This window comes from Salvelinus namaycush, chromosome 25 (assembly GCF_016432855.1).
Source record: "Salvelinus namaycush isolate Seneca chromosome 25, SaNama_1.0, whole genome shotgun sequence".
NCBI lineage: Eukaryota > Metazoa > Chordata > Actinopteri > Salmoniformes > Salmonidae > Salvelinus > Salvelinus namaycush.
In genome coordinates this window covers 36,548,305-36,564,067 of record NC_052331.1, presented here as the reverse complement: position 1 = coordinate 36,564,067, position 15,763 = coordinate 36,548,305, and the positions used below count along the sequence as shown (strand labels likewise).

General features: G+C 42.1%; 1 protein-coding gene across 1 annotated transcript in view; it reads left to right on the top strand.

Moving 5' to 3' along the window:
• Positions 1 to 15,763, top strand: part of LOC120019924 (collagen alpha-1(XI) chain-like) — a 198,359-nt gene that overhangs the window by 20,532 nt on the left and 162,064 nt on the right. The window contains exons 3-4 of the mRNA XM_038963335.1: positions 2,706 to 2,919; positions 6,336 to 6,498. Coding sequence (XP_038819263.1) covers positions 2,706 to 2,919; positions 6,336 to 6,498 — 377 coding nt within the window. The remainder of the gene's footprint in view (positions 1 to 2,705; positions 2,920 to 6,335; positions 6,499 to 15,763) is intronic.

Sequence of the window (15,763 nt, the reverse complement as noted above, 5' to 3'; positions counted from 1 at the left end):
CCCCCGGTCACCGTTATAACGTATCCCACCAGACATGCCACCAGGGGTCTTTTCACAGTCCCCAAATCCAGAACAAATTCAAGAAAATGTGCAGTATTACATAGAGCCCTTATTGCATGGAACTTCCTTCCATCTCATATTGCTCAAATAAACAGCAAACCTGGTTTCAGAAAACAGATAAAGCAGCAACTCGCAACTCTCCCCTATTTGACCTGGATAGTTTGTGTGAATGTATTGATAGGCTACGTGTGCCTTTTTAAAAATGTATGTAGTTCTGTCTTTGAGCGGTTCTTGTCTAATGATGTTCTGCATTACGTTATTCTGTATCATGTGTCATGTTTTGTGTGGACCCCAGGAAGAGTAGCTGCTGCTTTTACAACAACTAATGGGGATCCTAAAAAACCAGGAAGAGTAGCTGCTGCTTTTACAACAACTAATGGGGATCCTAAAAAACCAGGAAGAGTAGCTGCTGCTTTTACAACAACTAATGGGGATCCTAATAAAACAGGAAGAGTAGCTGCTGCTTTTACAACAACTAATGGGGATCCTAAAAAAAACGAAAGAGTAGCTGCTGCTTTTACAACAGCTAATGGGGATCCTAAAAAAACAGGAAGAGTAGCTGCTGCTTTTACAACAACTAATGGGGATCCTAAAAAACCAGGAAGAGTAGCTGCTGCTTTTACAGCTAATGGGGATCCTAAAAAAACCAGGAAGAGTAGCTGCTGCTTCTACAACAGCTAATGGGGATCCTAATAAAATATACCAAAATTACAGGGGGGGGGGGGGGGGGGCGTTGACTAGGCAGCCGAAGACTCGTTTGCTACAACACCTTGTTTGATTCAGCAAGGAGCAAGAAAGTTTCATCACGTTGTTAAGAGTCCATGTTACCGCAGAAAGAGACTCAACCAAACGATTTCCCAGCTGTCCCGTCTTCAGTCAGCTGTTTGTTCCACACTAAACGTTACTAAACTCAGCAAAAAAAGAAACGTCCCCTCACTGTCAACTGGGTTTATTTTCAGCAAACTTAACATGTGTAAGTATTTGTATGAACCTAACAAGATTCAACAACTGAGACATAAACTGAACAAGTTCCACAGACATGTGACTAACAGAAATGGAATAATGTGTCCCTGAACAAAGGGGGGGGGGGGGTCAAAATCACAAGTAACAGTCAGTATCTGGTGTGGCGTCTCACATTACGGACATTGCAATTTATTGCCCTGGCCACATCTGCAGTCCTCATGCCTCCTTGCAGCATGCCTAAGGCACAGTCACGCAGATGAGCAGGGACCCAGGGCATCTTTCTTTTGATGTTTTTCAGAGTCAGTAGAAAGGCCTCTTTAGTGTCCTAAGTTTTCATCACTGTGACCTTAATTGCCTACCGTCTGTAAGCTGTTAGTGTCTTAACGACCGTTCCACACGTGCATGTTCATTATGGTTCATTGGGCAAGCATGGGAAACAGTGTTTAAACCCTTAACAATGAAGATCTGTGAAGTTAGTTTTGGATTTTTACGAATTATCTTTGAAAGACAGGGTCCTGAAAAAGGGAAGTTTCTTTTTATGCTGAGTTTATTATTATAATTATTAATCTTGATTTGACAGGCCTAGTGTGTGTTTGTGTGTCTATCTGTTTTTTACATTTCGGAAGCCTTGTTTTATTTATTGTCTTTTGGACTTCAAAAGCATCTTTTTGTCCCCGGTTATTACATTTTTTATACAACGTTTATGACGGTTATTTTATTTTCATGATGGTCTCCATCCATATCCGTCAGTTATAAGGTTATTCTTTAATTTTGCCAGCCTTAGATGTCATATTACCACATCCACCTCTATCCTCTCTAACTCTTCTGTGTCTGATGATGTCATATTACCGCGTCCACCTCTATCCTCTCTAACTCTTCTGTGTCTGATGATGTCATATTACCGCGTCCCCTCTATCTTCTCTAACTCTTCTGTGTCTGATGATGTCATATTACCGCGTCCACCTCTATCCTCTCTAACTCTTCTGTGTCTGATGATGTCATATTACCGCGTCCACCTCTATCCTCTCTAACTCTTCTGTGTCTGATGATGTCATATTACCGCGTCCACCTCTGTCCTCTCTAACTCTTCTGTGTCTGATGATGTCATATTACCGCGTCCACCTCTATCCTCTCTAACTCTTCTGTGTCTGATGATGTCATATTACCGCGTTCACCTCTATCCTCTCTAACTCTTCTGTGTCTGATGATGTCATATTACCGCGTCCACCTCTATCCTCTCTAACTCTTCTGTGTCTGATGATGTCATATTACCGCGTCCACCTCTATCCTCTCTAAATCTTCTGTGTCTGATGATGTCATATTACCGCGTCCACCTCTATCCTCTCTAACTCTTCTGTGTCTGATGATGTCATATTACTGCGTCCACCTCTATCCTCTCTAACTCTTCTGTGTCTGATGATGTCATATTACCGCGTCCACCTCTATCCTCTCTAACTCTTCTGTGTCTGATGATGTCATATTACCACATCCACCTCTATCCTCTCTAACTTCTGTGTTTGATGTCATATTACTGCGTCCACCTCTACCCTCTCTAACTTTTCTGGGTTTGATGATGTCATATTGCTAAGCTAACCTATCTTCTTATTGTTCGCCCTCCTCTAACCTCTCTAACCAATCAGATGAATAAATGAACCTCTCTCTTCTTTTTCTTTTTTCACCAGGAGGAGTGTTCCCAGAGGACTTCTCAGTGATGTTCACCATCAAGCCCAAGGCAGGCAGCCAGTCCTTCCTGCTGTCTGTGTATAATGAGCAGGGGGTCCAGCAGCTGGGTGTGGAGGTGGGACGCTCTCCTGTCTTCCTGTACGAAGACCAACATGGGAAACCTGCCCCAGAGGATTACCCACTGTTCAGATCCATCAACCTCGCTGACGGCAAGTAAGTGATGTCTGAGACACCTGAATAACTCATCGTTACTGTATCACAGAGCAAGGCCTTTTATGTTACGGACAAGGTTAGGGTTGGGGTAAGGTTAGGGTTGGGGTAAGGTTAGGGTTGGGGTTGGGGTAAGGTTAGGGTTGGGGTAAGGTTAGGGTTGGGGTTGGGGTTGGGGTAAGGTTAGGGTTGGGGTAAGGTTAGGGTTGGGGTTGGGGTTCGGGTAAGGTTAGGGTTGGGGTAAGGTTAGGGTTGGGGTTAGGGTTGGGGTAAGGTTAGGGTTGGGGTAAGGTTAGGGTTGGGGTAAGGTTAGGGTTGGGGTAAGGTTAGGGTTGGGGTTGGGGTAAGGTTAGGGTTGGGGTAAGGTTAGGGTTGGGTTGGGGTTGGGGTAAGGTTAGGGTTGGGGTAAGGTTAGGGTTGGGGTTGGGGTTGGGGTAAGGTTAGGGTTGGGGTAAGGTTAGGGTTGGGGTTGGGGTAAGGTTAGGGTTGGGGTAAGGTTAGGGTTGGGGTTGGGGTTGGGGTAAGGTTACGGTTGGGGTAAGGTTAGGGTTGGGGTTGGGGTTGGGGTAAGGTTAGGGTTGGGGTAAGGTTAGGGTTGGGGTTGGGGTAAGGTTAGGGTTGGGGTAAGGTTAGGGTTGGGGTTGGGGTAAGGTTAGGGTTGGGGTAAGGTTAGGGTTGGGGTTGGGATTGGGGTAAGGTTAGGGTTGGGGTAAGGTTAGGGTTGGGGTTGGGGTTGGGGTAAGGTTAGGGTTGGGGTAAGGTTAGGCGCTGTTTGGGTTAGTTTAAGGATTTCTCTTTCCTCAGGTAAGTACCTGACGTTTGGCCTTTCACTTGGTGACTGAACCTACGGAAAGTTAGAAGATGCTCATTGGTGTGCGGTTTTATGCTTGTTGTGCTTTTGATGTTGTACATGGAGGACGGTAAGATGTTTCTGAGAGGGTCTGTGGCCTTACTGAGAGGGTCTGTGGCCTTACTGAGAGGGTCTGTGGCCTTACTGAGAGGGTCTGTGGCCTTACTGAGAGGGTCTGTGGCCTTACTGAGAGGGTCTGTGGCCTTACTGAGAGGGTCTGTGGCCTTACTGAGAGGGTCTGTGGCCTTACAGATTTACTCCATACCACATACAGTCCATTCGAAAAGAATTCAGCCCCCTTGACTTTTTCCACATTTCGTTACGTTACAGCCTTATTCTAAAATTTATTTAAAAAAAAAAATGTCTTCAGCATTCTACACACAATAACCCATCATGACAAAGCGAAAACAGGTTTTTAGAAATGTTTGCAAATGTTTAAAAAACGTATTTACATAAGTATTCAGACTCTTTGCTATGAGACTCAACATTGAGCTCAGGTGCATCCTGTATCTATTGATCATCCTTGAGATGTTTCTACTACTTGATTGGAGTCCACCTGTGGTACATTCAATTGATTGGACATGATTTGGAAAGACCCACACCTGTCTATATAAGGTCTCACAGTTGACAGTGCATGTCAGAACAAAAACCAAGCCATCAGGTCGAAGGAATTGTCCGTAGCACTCCGAGACAGGATTGTGACACAGTAGCCTGCATCAATCTTGAATGAAAGAAGTTTGGAACCACCAGTTTTTGCTTTGTCATTATGGGGTATTGTGATGTCATTATGGGGTATTGTGATGTCATTATGGGGTATGTGTAGATTGATGTGTAGATTGATGAGAACATAATTTTTTTTAATACATTTTAGAATACGGCTGTAACGTAACAAAATGTGGAAAATGTCAAGGGGTCTGAATACTTTCCAAATGCACAATAAGCCATGTTTTACAAGATGGGCAACCGGACCTAAGTGTTCTGAATTCTCAAGAACGTATTTAAGGCTTCTAAGCAGACCCAAACAAATCACAGAAAAAAGCACAATTATTAGATTTATATGCTTCATTGTTTAGTTATTGAAAACATAAGGAATATAACTGTGGGATGGCTGTATTTTTTGAGTAACCCAATTATTTATTTGGCAGGGTTTTAATTACAAATAGTTTTTGCCAAATTATTTACAGCTGTCTGTGTTGTTGATGTGTAGTTAACTATCCAAATAAAAGAGTTTGAGCTTCATAAATTACCCAACTGTAGCATTAATATTCTGACTGTGAACTCTGCTAATATGAAACATTTTGCAAAAACGTATCTGATACAATTTTCTACAGTGAAATTAAATGTTGCATTGGTATGTGACTTGAATGTCTGTAGTTGATTTATCTGTTTTCCTAAACTTGTAAAGTAGAGTTAGCCTGTTTCAATTACTATAATTTTATTGTTTTATTGTTTGTCTAGCTAGGTATTTTTCTGAGAAGATCAAATTATCTTCAACAAGAACAACCTAGTTTTAAGTTTTAACTCTGTTGGCATCTCTGTGACTATACCAGACGGTAGATCATCTCTGACTATACCAGACCGTAGATCATCTCTGACTATACCAGACCGTAGATCATCTCTGACTATACCAGACTGTAGATCATCTCTGACTATACCAGACGGTAGATCATCTCTGACTATACCAGACTGTAGATCATCTCTGACTATACCAGACTGTAGATCATCTCTGACTATACCAGACGGTAGATCATCTCTGACTATACCAGACTGTAGATCATCTCTGACTATACCAGACGGTAGATCATCTCTGACTATACCAGACGGTAGATCGTCTCTGACTAATACCAGATGGTAGATCATCTCTGACTATACCAGACGGTAGATCATCTCTGACTATACCAGACTGTAGATCATCTCTGACTATACCAGACTGTAGATTATCTCTGACTATACCAGATGGTAGATCATCTCTGACTATACCAGACGGTAGATCATCTCTGACTATACCAGACGGTAGATCATCTCTGACTATACCAGACTGTAGATCATCTCTGACTATACCAGACTGTAGATCATCTCTGACTATACCAGACTGTAGATCATCTCTGACTATACCAGACGGTAGATCATCTCTGACTATACCAGACGGTAGATCGTCTCTGACTATACCAGACGGTAGATCATCTCTGACTTTACCAGACTGTAGATCATCTCTGACTATACCAGACGGTAGATCATCTCTGACTATACCAGACTGTAGATCATCTCTGACTATACCAGACGGTAGATCATCTCTGACTATACCAGACGGTAGATCGTCTCTGACTATACCAGACGGTAGATCATCTCTGACTTTACCAGACTGTAGATCATCTCTGACTATACCAGACGGTAGATCATCTCTGACTATACCAGACGGTAGATCATCTCTGACTTTACCATACTGTAAATGTCCAACCTGTGCTCGGGTTTTACCATTCAACGTCAACAATTACACCACAGACGTTTCATGTCCTCCCCCAAATCTCTCATATTTCTCTAACCCACTTCCTCCTCTGTCCATGTATAGATGGCATCGCGTGGCCATCAGTGTGGAGAAGAAGAGTGTGACCATCATTGTGGATTGTAAGAAGAAGCTGAGCAGGCCACTGAAGAGGAGCGACGGGGCGGCCATCAACACTGACGGCATCGTTGTCTTTGGAACCAGGATTCTGGATGAAGAAGTTTTTGAGGTAAGAACATTGAAGGCCCAGTGCAGTCAAAAACATGATTGTCCTGTCTTTTATATATATTTCCACACTATGAGGTTGTAACAATACTGTGAAATTGTGTGAAAATTGTAAGGACATTGGCCGTTGCTCACTGTGTTGTTGATTTTATGTTTTGATAGTATGCAGCAAGTGTTGGATTGCTGTCTTTTTGGGACAGGCCTTGTACCCGGGGCAAAAAGGGGGCTTAGTCCCTATAAAAAATAGCAAAAAAAAGTTCAAATGATTGATTGACAGGTTGGCGCAAAATCTGTAATCCCGCTGTGCCGTGTCAGCACTATGGACAGAGCGCAGCGTGGCGTGTGTAAGGAGGCTACGGAAAGCCACTGGGGAAAATGGTTTCCGTTAGCCGGTAATTGCCGGCTTTTGGACGATCAAATAATGAAAAGCCGATAAATAAAATTCTAGCTGGATTCTTTTTTTCCCGGGGCTCCCCCTGCTGCTGAGGAGAGAGAGAAAGCGAGAGAGGAGCCTTGGCCTAGGCTACTGTTGATTGTAAAGATGGAGGCCTTTTTCATTGAAAGGAAAACTAACGTTAGAGAGAGAAACTGGCCTACGAGCCACGGCTCCAGACTGCCACCATTTAGTTGTAATTTGTTACCCTTTGACACCTGGTGGTGGATCGGTGCAGGCTGCACATTCATTCGTCTCACTAAAAACGTCTTATTTTTTTAGGCTCGGACGCCCTGTCCCACAACACACATTTTGGGACATCATATGAACAAGATGAACTTTCATTCAGTTGTACTGACTAGGTATCCCCTCTTTCATTCAGTTGTACAACTAACTAGGTATCCCCTCTTTCATTCAGTTGTACTGACTAGGTATCCCCTCTTTCATTCAGTTGTACTGACTAGGTATCCCCTCTTTCATTCAGTTGTACTGACGAGGTATCCCCTCTTTCATTCAGTTGTACTGACTAGGTATCCCCCCTTTCATTCAGTTGTACTGACTAGGTATCCCCCCTTTCATTCAGTTGTACTGACTAGGTATCCCCTCTTTCATTCAGTTGTACTGACTAGGTATCCCCTCTTTCATTCAGGTGTACTGACTAGGTATCCCCTCTTTCATTCAGTTGTACTGACTAGGTATCCCCCCTTTCATTCAGTTGTACTGACTAGGTATCCCCTCTTTCATTCAGTTGTACTGACTAGGTATCCCCTCTTTCATTCAGTTGTACTGACTAGGTATCCCCTCTTTCATTCAGGTGTACTGACTAGGTATCCCCTCTTTCATTCAGGTGTACTGACTAGGTATCCCCTCTTTCATTCAGTTGTACTGACTAGGTATCCCCTCTTTCATTCAGGTGTACTGACTAGGTATCCCCTCTTTCCTTTCGATTATCCTCGTGATTCCTGTAATGAAAATGTCTGCCTGCCCATGTACCTGTTTCTCAGGGGCCTGCTGCTATGTTTAGCGAGCCACTCTCTCTCTCTCTCTCTCCTTTCCCAGGCGCGAAAAAATATCCCCCCGGAGGAAAGAAAAGTGTTCTGATTGTATAACATTTTAAAGTCAAATAATTGCTGGGAAGACACAGTTATCCTATTGTCACAGAAGGAGAGAGGATGTTCTCAGCTTTCTGTTGGTATACTCTTTATTTCTCAACTGTCAATTTTGAGCTCAATAGCAACTATTTAACAAACATATTTGATATGGTTTTTTAGATACAGAGTGCACGAAATGTGCATTGGCCATTGCGGTGCATAAGTCTCATTGGACAGTTGGCTATAACTGCAAAGTTTTTGGGACATTAACTGTACTGTTAGATTAATACATTGCCACTATGGGTGGGTACTATCTTTAGAGCTAGTGATCCACCTGAAGTGTTTTGAGTTTCCACTTACTCATCTCTATATATATATATTTTTTTTTTTATACTTCTGGAGCTGTATTTTAACAGTAAAATATAACAACAAGAGCCTAATTGTCTACCCACAATGCATGCCGATCACTGGATTTGGTTCCACGAAGCTGTGAATGACTTTAGAAGATGAGAAGCCTACTCATTTGTTCTATTGCGTGATGCTGCAAAAACAAATTGGTTGCGACCAAAATCATGGGCTGGTGCCACCAACTGAAAAACTTAGTGACGCCAGTGCCACCAGGGGAAAATGTTAGTCTGGAGCCCTGCTACAAGGGGAATGTCCTCTGTATGGAGAAGTTCTAATATTTCAGTGGACAACGATGAGAAGTATTTTGGCGCGGCCAAAGCCGCGTTATTCAGGTAGGATGCAATTTTGGAACTTTAATTTTGTATTTTTTATTTGTATTGATAATAATTTGCCTTATTATTGTTGTATGTCCTTGTTATTATTGTAGGCCTATTTATTAATCCAAACCAATTCTTTAAATATGCAATATGTGTTTTGTTTCATTCTGTTGAGACATTTTCGTTGACTAAATTAAGTTTGATCGGTATTTTTAATTGTGTGCTCCATATTTAGTTAAAGATGGGTTTATAAGTAGGTCTGTTATTGAATAAATATCATCAGCCTATTATTAGGTGTCAGGTGTTATTTATGGTAGGCACTAGCCTTTCTTGGTAATTGCTGCAATACAGCCTGTTCAAAACTTTTGTGAAGGTTAAAACCAGGTCGCAAGTGTTTTCTTTCATTCTGTTGCCGCCATTTTCTTCGGCCCATTTTAGTTCCAACTGTAATGTTGTGTTTGCCACAATATAATATCCTGCTCGTCTTTTCACTATAAACAATGACTTGACTTACTTTTAATATTACCGTACTAAAGTTTAGGAACTTTTGTGAAGGTTTGGTGTGCTGTGGCTATTACCCTATTAAACTCCAGGCCTATGATATGAAGGCAGTATTCACAGGCGCTCCACATGACTCCGACAGTTGAACTTGAGGTGAGGAAGAATGTTTTAGCCATACCAGAGTTACTCCTATAATCTAACAATATAATGCTTGTCTTTAAACAAAATATTCCAATAGAAAATGAACTAATTAACTAGTTAACTAATTAGTAAATGTTGTATTAGAACATGTTTTACTATGTCACTGTATTGTTGATTTTACGTATGGTCTCTACTACAGTAGAGACAGGCCTCTCTTGTAAAAGAGATTGGATCGCCTGTGAATTAAAAAGGGATCGGTAAATAGATTTCTGTTACTCTCGATCGTGTTCTTGACAAGCAATTACACATGAACTTTTTCTCAGATCTGAGAAGTTTGGTAACAACCACAGAATCGACTGCTACTGCTGTTTTTTTGCTGATTCAGCTGGACACGTGATGTAGGTCGGTGGTCAATTTAATGATTCAGCTGGACACGGTGTAGATCGGTGGTCAATTTAATGATTCAGCTGGACACGGTGTAGATCGGTGGTCAATTTAATGATTCAGCTGGACACGGTGTAGATCGGTGGTCAATTTAATGATTCAGCTGGACATGGTGTAGATCGGTGGTCAATTTAATGATTCAGCTGGATACACGATGTAGATCGGTGGTCAATTTAATGATTCAGCTGGACACATGATGTAGATCGGTGGTCAATTTGCTGATTCAGCTGGATACATGATGTAGATCGGTGGTCACCAACCTTTTCTGAGTCAAGATCACTTTGTGAGTCAAAATGCAAGCTGAAATCTACCCCTCAGATTTCTTTTAAACATGACATAAAAAACATAAGCCTATGCAACATGAACCAATTAAAAACAGTTCAGTAGCATTGAGGTTTGTGCAGTAGGCTATAGGCCCAATACATTATCACTGCATATTGGCTATACTTGAATTGCCCTGCCATTGTTGTTCTTCTGAGACCATTTTGAAATTATATATATAGTTTGTTGTATTACTCGTTTTTTTCTACTGGACTGACGGCCTGCATTTGATGGTTAGTCTGAGGAGAGGGAGGGAGCAGAGGTGATGCTGCCTCTCCCCCGACTCACTGTCCCTCCGCTCTCCCTCCCTCCGTAAAGAGAAAAGGGGACACAGTCTTCCAGCTGATGGTGAAACTCAAGTCGCAGTGCATTATTTCTGCCTCATGCACCAATTCATGTTGTTACTGTTGTCACCAGAGAAAGTGAAATATTCCTTGATATTAAATAAGACACAAGTGTATCAGAACACTTTGCTCTACTCATTCATTACAGCTGCAGTGCTGGTTGTACTCATTCATTACAGCTGCAGTGCTGGTTGTACTCATTCATTACAGCTGCAGTGCTGGTTGTACTCATTCATTACAGCTGCAGTGCTGGTTGTACTCATTCATTACAGCTGCAGTGCTGGTTGTACTCATTCATTACAGCTGCAGTGCTGGTTGTACTCATTCATTACAGCTGCAGTGCTGGTTGTACTCATTCATTACAGCTGCAGTGCTGGTTGTACTCATTCATTACAGCTGCAGTGCTGGTTGTACTCATTCATTACAGCTGCAGTGCTGGTTGTACTCATTCATTACAGCTGCAGTGCTGGTTGTACTCATTCATTACAGCTGCAGTGCTGGTTGTACTCATTCATTACAGCTGCAGTGCTGGTTGTACTCATTCATTACAGCTGCAGTGCTGGTTGTACTCATTCATTACAGCTGCAGTGCTGGTTGTACTCATTCATTACAGCTGCAGTGCTGGTTGTAGTCATTCATTACAGCTGCAGTGCTGGTTGTATTCATTCATTACAGCTGCAGTGCTGGTTGTACTCATTCATTACAGCTGCAGTGCTGGTTGTACTCATTCATTACAGCTGCAGTGCTGGTTGTACTCATTCATTACAGCTGCAGTGCTGGTTGTACTCATTCATTACAGCTGCAGTGCTGGTTGTAGTCATTCATTACAGCTGCAGTGCTGGTTGTACTCATTCATTACAGCTGCAGTGCTGGTTGTACTCATTCATTACAGCTGCAGTGCTGGTTGTACTCATTCATTACAGCTGCAGTGCTGGTTGTACTCATTCATTACAGCTGCAGTGCTGGTTGTACTCATTCATTACAGCTGCAGTGCTGGTTGTACTCATTCATTACAGCTGCAGTGCTGGTTGTATTCATTCATTACAGCTGCAGTGCTGGTTGTAGTCATTCATTACAGCTGCAGTGCTGGTTGTACTCATTCATTACAGCTGCAGTGCTGGTTGTACTCATTCATTACAGCTGCAGTGCTGGTTGTAGTCATTCATTACAGCTGCAGTGCTGGTTGTACTCATTCATTACAGCTGCAGTGCTGGTTGTAGTCATTCATTACAGCTGCAGTGCTGGTTGTAGTCATTCATTACAGCTGCAGTGCTGGTTGTACTCATTCATTACAGCTGCAGTGCTGGTTGTACTCATTCATTACAGCTGCAGTGCTGGTTGTACTCATTCATTACAGCTGCAGTGCTGGTTGTACTCATTCATTACAGCTGCAGTGCTGGTTGTACTCATTCATTACAGCTGCAGTGCTGGTTGTACTCATTCATTACAGCTGCAGTGCTGGTTGTCCTCATTCATTACAGCTGCAGTGCTGGTTGTAGTCATTCATTACAGCTGCATTGCTGGTTGTAGTCATTCATTACAGCTGCAGTGCTGGTTGTAGTCATTCATTACAGCTGCAGTGCTGGTTGTAGTCATTCATTACAGCTGCAGTGCTGGTTGTAGTCATTCATTACAGCTGCAGTGCTGGTTGTAGTCATTCATTACAGCTGCAGTGCTGGTTGTACTCATTCATTACAGCTGCAGTGCTGGTTGTACTCATTCATTACAGCTGCAGTGCTGGTTGTAGTCATTCATTACAGCTGCAGTGCTGGTTGTAGTCATTCATTACAGCTGCAGTGCTGGTTGTAGTCATTCATTACAGCTGCAGTGCTGGTTGTAGTCATTCATTACAGCTGCAGTGTTGGTTGTAGTCATTCATTACAGCTGCAGTGCTGGTTGTACTCATTCATTACAGCTGCAGTGCTGGTTGTACTCATTCATTACAGCTGCAGTGCTGGTTGTAGTCATTCATTACAGCTGCAGTGCTGGTTGTAGTCATTCATTACAGCTGCAGTGCTGTTTGTAGTCATTCATTACAGCTGCAGTGCTGGTTGTAGTCATTCATTACAGCTGCAGTGCTGGTTGTAGTCATTCATTACAGCTGCAGTGCTGGTTGTAGTCATTCATTACAGCTGCAGTGCTGGTTGTACTCATTCATTACAGCTGCAGTGCTGGTTGTAGTCATTCATTACAGCTGCAGTGCTGGTTGTAGTCATTCATTACAGCTGCAGTGCTGGTTGTATTCATTCATTACAGCTGCAGTGCTGGTTGTAGTCATTCATTACAGCTGCAGTGCTGGTTGTAGTCATTCATTACAGCTGCAGTGCTGGTTGTAGTCATTCATTACAGCTGCAGTGCTGGTTGTATTCATTCATTACAGCTGCAGTGCTGGTTGTATTCATTCATTACAGCTGCAGTGCTGGTTGTACTCATTCATTACAGCTGCAGTGCTGGTTGTAGTCATTCATTACAGCTGCAGTGCTGGTTGTATTCATTCATTACAGCTGCAGTGCTGGTTGTAGTCATTCATTACAGCTGCAGTGCTGGTTGTAGTCATTCATTACAGCTGCAGTGCTGGTTGTACTTATTCATTACAGCTGCAGTGCTGGTTGTACTCATTCATTACAGCTGCAGTGCTGGTTGTACTCATTCATTACAGCTGCAGTGTTGGTTGTAGTCATTCATTACAGCTGCAGTGCTGGTTGTACTCATTCATTACAGCTGCAGTGTTGGTTGTAGTCATTCATTACAGCTGCAGTGCTGGTTGTACTCATTCATTACAGCTGCAGTGTTGGTTGTAGTCATTCATTACAGCTGCAGTGTTGGTTGTAGTCATTCATTACAGCTGCAGTGCTGGTTGTAGTCATTCATTACAGCTGCAGTGTTGGTTGTAGTCATTCATTACAGCTGCAGTGCTGGTTGTAGCACGAGTGGAAGTAGCGAGAACGCTCATTTTATGTCTCATAAAAGTGTTGAACAAAGTGTTGACAATGCTGAATAGTAATTTAACCATGAACTAACTCATAAAAACAGCATCTCTTTGTTGTATTCATTGAGTCTCTCTCTAGTCATGGTTTTAACATCTCAAAGTAGCAACTTTGCCGAGCGTCCGATTCTTCTTTTTACAATCTATGGTGTGAGGAAACTGTACAGACACGGTGACCTGAGCTATCTCATTGGCCAGCGGTAGGCCTATAGGTGCACTTGATTTGCTCTCTGGTTCAGCGGAGTTTTACCTTCAAGTCTACCTTCAGCACTAGGGCTGCTGAATCAAGTGCACCTACCGCCAACAGCGCAAAATAAGTCAAATGTTCGTCGATCGACTAGGAATGCCTTGGTGATCACTGACATACAGTAGATGAATGTGGATGGATCTTATTGGAGGCACACTGCATAACAATTGGTCTCAATGATACTATTATTCAGCATGCATTGGAGTCTACTGGCAGTGAGTAATGTTAGGAGTCGTAAAGTTAATTTGTCTTCAGAAACCAGTTTCTTTATTTGACTTTCATACAATTCTTTCATAAATTGTTTTATGGACTATATAACAACAGTACTTGGCTTTCTGCACTTGGATAGAGCCCTGGACTGTGTCAAGGGAAAATGGCAGTTGTGTATGACTTTAAACTAGTTTTTCTCCCCCTTAAAAGAGTGGTAGGAATTGAGAAGAAAGTCTACATAGAAGTCTGAAATAAGAAAATTATATGAAGGAGGATAATTTATATTAAGGATATTAAGGATAATTTATTTTTGCCATGGAGGTTGTTTGTGACATTGAAAGTGCTGAGAGTTTTCAGTCATTAATAATATTGTCACTGAGTAACTTGTCAGTTTTACTACTACAAAATGTTTTTATTTTGAGTCACTGGAGGACTCATGGGGTGCAAAACCTGAGAATGTCAAGAAATAGGAATTCTGAATTTAATTGGTAGAGTTTTGAGATGATTATGGCCTGAACGATATTCAGTTCAGAAGCATCCAAGAAGTATTTCACGAGATCCAATCCTAACATACATTAAAGAGCAAATTGACCAGTATGCATCTCATTACTCTTGACTTGATAATACTGAAGGTCTGACAATATACCTTAGCTGTGAACCCAGCTTGAAGAAATGCCTTGATGTAGCTTGGATTATTTAATTATATCCGCAAATGGACCACCCGTATTTCTCTAATTACTCCTAATAATAGACATCTGATAATTCTCCTGATCTCTTAACCCAGCTTTACCACAGACTGGTAGCTGTGAGGTCTAGGGAAACTATGAGCGACATGCTATATATACTACAGTGTGATATACTAGCTGACAAGACAATAGCCCCAGTTTGTCAGACTGTCATAGTACCTGTCTTGATATTGAGAGTGAAACACTAAACTGAAAATATGGTGCCTACATGTATGGACAGCTAGCCAGCTATTTCGGCACTTAACCATACACCATACAGTACAAATGAAGGGTTAGCATTTAGCTAATTAGCATTGGGACTCTCCCCACCACGGATATCTTTAATGTTTAACTGTCCTGAGGCCAGGTTCGGTGAGATGTGGGTGTTCTTTGTTTGAATGTAAATTACGCTAAACTGAGTGGAATTATAGAGCAATTTGGCCTCTTTTTCCTCTGTTTAGAAACAATGAGAAGAGAAAATGATTTTGTTTGTGCCAGGGGGAGACCCGGTTCGCACGTTGGAAGACGGTCCCAATTGGCACCCACTTCCCTATATAGTGCACTACTTTTGACCAGAGCCCTATGGCACCCTATTCCCTATATAGTGCACTACTTTAGACCAGAGCCCTATGGCACCCTATTCCCTATATAGTGCACTACTTTAGACCAGAGTCCTATGGCACCCTATACCCTATATAGTACACTACTTTTAACCAGGGCCCGAAATGCACTATATAGAGAATGGGGTGCCATTTTGGACAGAGATGAGAGCTATTTCTTCAGCTGTAATCATTTCCACTTAAACTTTAATAGCCTTGGGTTTGTTGATTGCAATCTTTGTTCCTAAAAGAGTATAGTTCGTCAAATACTTCCATCGTGTTTCTAATAGAGTATAGTTCCTCAAATACTTCCATCTTATTCCGCAGAGAGTATAGTTCCTCAAATACTTCCATATTGTTCCTCAGATAGTATAGTTCCCTCAATACTTCCATCTTGTTTCTAAGAGAGTATAGTTCCCTCAATACTTCCATCTTGTTTCTAAGAGAGTATAGTTCCCTAAATACTTCCATGTTTCTAAGAGAGTATAGTTCTCTAAATACT